At 55.4% G+C, this 8,001-nt stretch overlaps 1 protein-coding gene across 1 annotated transcript; it reads left to right on the forward strand.

The window, feature by feature from the left end:
• The first annotated feature begins 386 nt into the window (after positions 1–386).
• AK4 (adenylate kinase 4) lies at positions 387–6,379 on the forward strand. Its single transcript, XM_008640581.2, has 5 exons — positions 387–402; positions 600–719; positions 1,914–2,086; positions 2,338–2,456; positions 3,889–6,379. Exons 1-5 carry the CDS (start codon positions 387–389, stop codon positions 4,001–4,003), a joined length of 543 nt encoding a protein of 180 aa, XP_008638803.1. The 3' UTR covers positions 4,004–6,379.
• Positions 6,380–8,001: the final 1,622 nt, after the last annotated feature.

Below are 8,001 nucleotides of genomic sequence, written 5' to 3' on the forward strand. Positions count from 1 at the left end.
ATAACCCTGCCCTGGGCAGTGGGAAGCTGTTCCTTGTGTCCTGTCCTTCCATCCCTGGTGCAAAGCCCCTCTCCAGCTTCCAGAAGCAGCTGAGGGATGTGGGAGAGCCAGGCAGGAGCCCAGGAATGTGCACTTACCACAGTTATGTTCTTAAGGATTTGATCTTGGGAATCATTTTCTTATCTGAGCTTTTCTTAAGTGGAGACTCTGCAATCTTTAAGCCTGGGGATGGGAAGCAGGCTCGGTGTGTTTGGGACAGTCCTTACCTGTGCCAGGGTCACCTGTGACCACATCGGAGCCATCTCCTGAACCAAAGAGCTCCCGAACCAAAGGAGCACATCCAGTTCTTCTCTCTCCATCAGCTGAGGGCTTGGCTGAGCTCCAGCATGTTCCTGCTCTCAGGTATCTCAGGAATTCCCATTCCTCCAGCTCCAAAAGGACCTTGTGGCCTTTCCATCACCAGCAGAGCGACGCTGCCAGAAATCTCTTGGAAGGCCAAGCAGAACTTGAGGGGGAGTGATATTTTTTAAGTGGAAATGTCATGATTTCTTTTTTTCCTCATCTATTGCTTTTGGGTTTTTCTCTCTTGCCTTGAGCAGAAGCTGGAGTCCTGGCAAAGCAGTACCTCGAGAGAGGCCTCCTGGTGCCCGACCACGTCATCACGCGCGTGATGATGGCAGAGCTGGAGAAGCGGCGGGAGCAGCACTGGCTGCTCGACGGTGAGTCCAGAGGGGAAATCCCAGCCCCCTTGGGAACGTTCCTTTGCTCCCAATGGTTTGGCAGTCCCAGGAGAGAGAAAAGCCAGGAGGTGCTATCGCTGGAGGTGGGAGGAGAGGCAGGGATGTCTTCCTGGAGCCCTCAGTGTGTGCATGTCCAGCTGAGCACGTGGCCAGGAAAGGGAAGGGCAGGGAGAGGAGGTGGGTGTTCCATGAAGCACAGCAGGGCTGGGGACACGCCAGGAAAAACCTTCCACCACCTCTGTGCGTGTGTGAAGCAGCTCCTCCATCCCAGCCCAAAAGCCACCTGAGCTGGAGGGGGAGGAGATGATGAGAGCAAACAGCACAGCCTGGGGTGCCTGGCCATGGCAGCAGGGCTGGAACGGGGATCAAAGAATCCCAGAGTGGCTTGGGTTGGGAGGGACCCTAAAACTCATCCAGTGCCCCCCCTGCCATGGCAGGGACACCTCCCACTGTCCCAGGCTGCTCCCAGCCCCAATGTCCAGCCTGGCCTTGGGCACTGCCAGGGATCCAGGGGCAGCCCCAGCTGCTCTGGGCACCCTGTGCCAGGGCCTGCCCACCCTCCCAGGGAACAATTCCTTCCCAATATCCCATCCAGCCCTGCCCTCTGGCACTGGGAAGCCATTCCCTGTGTCCTGTCCCTCCAGGTCCTCTTATAAGGTCTCTCTCCATCTTTCTTGTGGGCTCTATTGAGGTCTTTAAGGTCCCTTCCAATCAAAACAATCTGGGATCTGTGATTCTCTGCTCCAGCTGCTCACTGGCTTTTCCAAGGAGCACAGGACCATTTTACTGCAGTATCCTTGATGCCCTCCACATAAACCAGCAGCTTGTCCCCAATCTGTGCTCAGCACTCTGTTCCCTTCACGTTTTCCCTTGTCATTCCAGCATTTATCCCTGTTCTGCCGCTGCCTGTGTCCTCCTGCATGCCCCCAGCCCCCGTGCAGGGACAGCAGCCACCTCTTTGAGGCAAACCTGAGCCCTGGGTGTCACATTTAGGGAGCTGGTGCTGTGGGAGCTATTTTTTCTCGGAGCCATATGGTGGAGTCTGCCTTTCACACCACTTGTGCCGCAGCGGGGCTGGGACTGCAGCTCTGGAGCTGCCTGACGGATGAGTCTGGCTCCATCCTTGCTGCTTTCCAGCCTCTCAGTCCAATTTCTGTCCTGCTGCCTGCCCAGGTTTCCCTCGGACGCTGGGACAAGCCAAGGCTCTGGATGGGATCTGTGAGCTGGACCTGGTGATCAGCCTGAACATCCCCTTCGAGACGCTGAAGGATCGCCTGAGCGCCCGCTGGGTGCACCCAGCCAGTGGCAGGGTCTACAACATGGACTTCAACCCTCCCCACACCCAGGTAAGAGCCCCTGGAGCCTCCTGGGAGCCATCCACAGAAGGAAAAGCTGGGAGAAGCCGCTCTCCGCAGGAGCTGGGATCCTGAGGAGGCATCGGGGGAGCGACCCTGGGTAGAAGCTCTGAGCACCGTAAGGAACTGTGCTAAATGTTCACCAGGAAAACGGGATTTCTGCATGCAGGGCAAGGCACTTGGCAGCTGCAGGGTGGGTGATGGGGTCAGTGATGTCCCTGTGTGGCTTTGTGTCCCCTCAGGGCGTCGATGACCTGACGGGAGAGCCGCTGGTGCAGCGCGAGGACGACAGGCCCGAGGCTGTGGCTGCGCGGCTCAGGAAGTACAAAGATGCTGCCAAGCCGGTGATAGAGCTGTACAAGTGAGCTGGGCACGGGGAGAAACCTCAGCAGGGCTGTCAGAAGGGCACCAGGGCTGCTTGTCCCATGCTCACACCCCAACATCCCAAAGAGCCCTGGCACGGCCCCTGGCAGATCTTAGGGGCCAAGCTCTGGCCCTGGACGAGGCCTCCCTTGGAGGCCTGAGGATGATCCAAAGAAATTCCCAGCTCCTGTTTGTCTTGCTGGGCTCCACAAATGGGAGGGGTATTTTGTCCCAGATCCAGGGTGGTCCATGCCATGAAAAATCCATCCAGGGCCCCAAGGGGTTTGGTTGAAGCATGGGGAGATTGGCAAGAGGGCAGGAGAAGGGAGAGACCCTGGTGCTGGCTCAGATGGATCTGCTGGGAGCACAGCGGGGTTCCAGGGCTGGTTCCCCTTGTGGGGCTGTTGTCTCCTGCACCATGGGGCTGTTGTCTCCTGCCCTGTGGGGCTGTTGTCTCCTGCCCTGTGGGGCTGTTGTCTCCTGCCCTGTGGGGCTGTTGTCTCCTGCCCTGTGGGGCTGTTGTCTCCTGCCCTGTGGGGCTGTTGTCTCCTGCCCTGTGGGGCTGTTGTCTCCTGCCCTGTGGGGCTGTTGTCTCCTGCCCTGTGGGGCTGTTGTCTCCTGCCCTGTGGGGCTGTTGTCTCCTGCCCTGTGGGGCTGTTGTCTCCTGCCCTGTGGGGCTGTTGTCTCCTGCCCTGTGGGGCTGTTGTCTCCTGCCCTGTGGGGCTGTTGTCTCCTGCCCTGTGGGGCTGTTGTCTCCTGCCCTGTGGGGCTGTTGTCTCCTGCCCTGTGGGGCTGTTGTCTCCTGCCCTGTGGGGCTGTTGTCTCCTGCCCTGTGGGGCTGTTGTCTCCTGCCCTGTGGGGCTGTTGTCTCCTGCCCTGTGGGGCTGTTGTCTCCTGCCCTGTGGGGCTGTTGTCTCCTGCCCTGTGGGGCTGTTGTCTCCTGCCCTGTGGGGCTGTTGTCTCCTGCCCTGTGGGGCTGTTGTCTCCTGCCCTGTGGGGCTGTTGTCTCCTGCCCTGTGGGGCTGTTGTCTCCTGCCCTGTGGGGCTGTTGTCTCCTGCCCTGTGGGGCTGTTGTCTCCTGCCCTGTGGGGCTGTTGTCCCCTGCACTGTGGGGCTGTTGTCCCCTGGCCAGTTTGGGAATGATGGATTGCTGTAGGGTGGCAAATCCCCTGCTCAAAGGGCGTAGAAGCCCGGGAGTGTTTTTAAGCACATGGGGGGCCAAAATTGCCCTTGCAGGGGAAGGGGGAGGATCACAGACTCCCGGAATGGTTTGGCTTGGAAGTGACCTTAAATCCCATCCCATTCCACCCCCTGCCATGAGCAGGGACACCTTCCACTGTCCCAGGCTGCTCCAAGCCCCGTCCAAGCTGCCTGTGGACATCACTGTCCTCGGGATGGGCTGGTCCTGACTTCTCCCACCTTTTTTCCAGGAGCAGGGGCATCCTTCACTCCTTCTCTGGCACAGAGACCAACAAGATCTGGCCCTACGTGTACACCCTGCTGTCCAGCAAGATCCCACCCATTCTCTCGGAGGAGGAGCACTAAACAGCTCGTGCCAAGGACCAGGCTTTCATTCCATCGTGGATTTGGTTCCCAGCGCAGTGCCAGGGCTGTGCTGGGGTTCGGTGATCACGGACTGGGTGACATTGGCGGATACCAGTTAGAGCCAGGATCAGATCTTTGTTTAGAAGGTCAAGCCTGCTGGAATAAGGGGCTTTTTCCCTCTTTTGGGGCTATGGAGTTTTCCTGCCCGTGGTCCATCCCGGATTGGTGATGCTGACCAGGGCAATGGTCATTCCAGGTTTACACAGCTTTGCCATGGTGTCCTTGCCATCCCTTTCCAGCCCCCAATCCCTGTCTGAGCCTACATGTGCCATCCTGTTGCTCCACAGGACCGTTTACTGCTGAGGACTCTCTAGGCTGAGGGTTTTTTCTATAAATTATTTTCTATTAAATGGATTTCTCAGAGGAATAAAGCTCTAGAAAGCAACACTTAGCCCAGCGGGAATTTTGGGAGCAACGTGGGAAATGTGTGTACCACAAAGCTGAGAGACATGAGGATCACATTCCCAGTGTTAATGCACGTGAAAGAGGGAAAACATTGGGGGTGAAACACTCCCTTGTACTCCTTCCATAGGGAGAGCTGAATTCCCTGTTAAAAAGCTGCTGTACAAGTTTTTATGGAATGCTGTGAGGATGAGCAGGATCTGAGCTGGGGATGAGTTGCACTCCTTTGTGCTTTCCTGGTTTATAGCTTTTAATACGACAAGATAGTGATGTCCTAAGAGTTTCTCCCAAAGATTTATCTCCACGTGTGCTTCAGTTTTGGGGAGCAATCAGCTCGTTCCACCTTCTGTGCTGCCTTTGTCCCCGAGGTCCCCTGGCCAGGGGTCCCTTTAGCTGCTCCTGCTGTGTTCCCCAGCAAAGTGACTCCCTCCCCATGAAATCCCAGAGATCTTTCCTTCCTTGGGATGCATCCAGGGCCATGCCCAGGTGTTTTCCCATGATTTACAGCATCCTTGGATTGTGTTGGGGCCAGGCTTTTCTCAACTGGAAGTGCTGTCACCCTCTTTTTGTAGGACGCAGTATCCGAGCAATGGGGACGTTCTCCTCGTCTCCTCAAGTTGCCTTATTTTATAAACTATATATTTAAGGAAGAATAAAAGCAGGATGCATATTTGTAAAGGTTTAAAAACAAGAAGTGCTGCATTTTAGGATTGCCTTTTGGGAATTGTGCATGGAGCTGCTGGATCCGCAGGGAATGCTGCTTCTGCCAGGGGGGCTCACGGGAGGGCAGGAACCTGGCACTGCCTGGCACCTCTCGGATGCATCAGAGCAGCCTGGGCACCTTCCTGCTGCTGGATGTCCCTGGGTTTATTTGTGCTTGGAGAGGGGCCCACAGCAGGGAAAGGGGAATGACCGGAATTTTTAGGGATTTTTTCCCTGTGCGAAACTTTGGCACCTGCCTGGGTTTTTTTATTTATCCCAGCTGAGCATCCTCGTGCTGACCAAGGATCCCCCAACATTTGCTTCATCCAGGTGCTCTCCCAAATGGAGCCAGAGCAGGATCACTGCCCACATCCCACCTGCTCCTCCCCTGCTGGGGGAGAAGCCAGAGTGCTCCCACACCGCTCTGAGTGGGAATTTTCCAGGAGGGAGCAAAGGGATTGCCAGGTCTCACTGCTGCCCCAGGAGGCCTTTCCATGCCCCCGTGCTGGGAGGCTGCAAATCTTCCAGCCAGCAGTGAAATCCTATTTCAGAAAGATTTGGGATTTTCCCACGACCCTGGGATGAAGGTCTGGGCTGGTTTTAGACACAAATCCACAAATAGCCAAAACCTTTGTGCTGCTTTCTTTGGAACAGCTTGGGACAGGAGGGGAGGAGATTTTGGGGTTTTTTTAGGCTATAAGAGCAGCTGAGTGCTGGGCAGAGGGGCTGCTCCCTGCTTTGCCTTGCCCTGTCCTCATGTCCCGTCCTTCCCTCCTGCAAAATTCCTCCTGAAGAGAGATTTCCATGCAGCCCGGAGGCAGGACAGGGTCTGCAGATGCCTTTTCCAGGCTTTGAGCCCTACATTAGATGTACAATCCCGTGGCTGTGCATGCATCCAGCCCTCAGGATGGATTTTTCTACCAGACTCGTTGCATTTGCCGAGACCAAATTCCAGCAGGGATGGGGCCCTGTCCCTCGCTGTCCCCCTGCCGTGCTCCCCTTTGGTATTTTACTGTGAATCCCAAACCTTTTCTAAAGCCACAGCAATTTTGTACTGACCCAAGATACTGTGTGGAGGGAGGAGGCTCTCCGCCCTGGAATGTCACGCCGAGTTTTCTTCCCGGAGTTTTTTCCCGGAGTTTCCTCCCGGTGAATCGCTGCAGCTGTGTTACTGCTCTCAAGATGTAAATAAAGATTTTTCTCCTGCTGATCCCTGGCAGAGTCTGTGTGAGTTCCACCTTGCCAAGGCAGCAGGGCAGTGTTGACCTGGAGTTTCTTTGTAGGAGCTGAGGAGGAGGAGGAGAGGGGAAGAAGAGGAATCAGAGCATCCCTGCTTGAACATGGAAAACCCCTCGGGTTTTGGGCTTGGACATAATGCAGCTCTTTGGGTCCTTTACTTGAGAGAATCCAAAATATTGGTTAAAAAGCCAGTTTGGATGAATTCATTTGCTCCTGCCCTCCCACCCTTACCACAGAATCCCAGAATCCCGGACTGGTTTGGCTGGGACAGCCCATCTCATTCCACCCCCCCCCCTCCCATCGCACATAAAGTGGTTTTAATTTCCTTTCTAACTTCTCCCTGGTAAAAGCCCCGGGGAGCATTAGGACAGGGAGGCTCTGGCTGTGTCTTGTACCCCGGGTAATCCATCTCGCGTGGCTGGAATTGGGAATTAAACTCCCCGGAGCTGCAGTGCCTCCTCCCAGTGCCACCAGTCTGCTTTTCGCTTTCACTCCCGAACAGCAGCTCCGGGCACTCCCTGTTTGGAGTGAGCAGAGCCTCAGGAATGATTAAGAGAGTGGGAAAACAGGGTGATAAGCAGGGAAGCTGCTGCCTGGGAGGTGGGAGAGCCCCAGCTGGTGGGGGGGGGATGTCGCGGTTTGGGGTCGTGACAATCCGGAGGCGGAGCAGGGATGTGTTGCCTGCGGGCAGCTCCGAGGGCAGCGGCAGAGAAATCCAAGGAGGAAAAATATCTACGCAAGCTAGAAAATGAACTCAGCCTGAAAACAAAAGTTGGGAGGTCAAAAAGCAGAGGAATATGAGCCAAAATCCAGCTGGGATCAAAGCCTTGGATTCTCCCCAGTGCTGTCAGGGGAGCTGGGAGGGCACAGGGGACACGTCCCCATCCTACAGCCTGACCTCAGCCCGTGCTGGAACGGCAAGGAAAGGGAAACGGCCTCAGGTTGCACCAGGAGAGGTTTAGATTGGATATTGGGGAAAATTCCTTCCTGGAAAGGGTGGTCCAGCCCTGGCACAGCTGCCCAGGGCAGGGGTGAGTCCCCATCCCTGGAGGGGTTTCAAAGCCCTGTGGATGTGGCACTTGGGGACATGGGGCAGTGGTGGCCTTGGCAGTGCTGGGCATGGCTGGACTGCATGATGTGAGAGGGCTTTTCCAGCCTCAATGATTCCATGATTCCAATCATGTGTTTACAGCATCACTAAGTGCTTGTCTGCCTGGTACCCAGGGAAGTGCCCCAGGTGTGCCTGGATCAGCCCCATTCCCGGGGCTGCAAAAGCTTGGACATGTCATATCCCTGCTGAGTTCATCCAGCAGCATTTAGCATTCTCCAGGAGAAAAAAAAAATCAAGGAAAGGGGAAAAAAAAAAACAAACAAGGGAAAGAAAAAAAAACCATAAACAAAGGAAAGGAAAAAAACAAAACAAGGGAAAGAAAGAAAATCAAGGGAAAGAAAAAAACTCGAGGGAAATTAAAAAAAACCCGCCCTGCTGAGGTTTGCGCTGCAGACTCCAGATCCCACTCCAGGCCACATTTTAGACGATGTGATATGTCTGCCTCCATCCCCATCCTTCCCTGAGTCTCTGTAATCCCAAAAAT

This window comes from Corvus brachyrhynchos, unplaced genomic scaffold, assembly GCF_000691975.1.
Source record: "Corvus brachyrhynchos isolate BGI_N302 unplaced genomic scaffold, ASM69197v1 scaffold280, whole genome shotgun sequence".
Lineage (NCBI taxonomy): Eukaryota > Metazoa > Chordata > Aves > Passeriformes > Corvidae > Corvus > Corvus brachyrhynchos.

Bases quoted from the DNA above. Each gene is read 5' to 3' on its own strand.
- AK4 (XM_008640581.2), top strand. The intron at 720-1,913 runs GTGAGTCCAGAG...CTGCCTGCCCAG, and splicing joins GCAGCACTGGCTGCTCGACG to GTTTCCCTCGGACGCTGGGA. The intron at 2,457-3,888 runs GTGAGCTGGGCA...CCTTTTTTCCAG, and splicing joins CCGGTGATAGAGCTGTACAA to GAGCAGGGGCATCCTTCACT.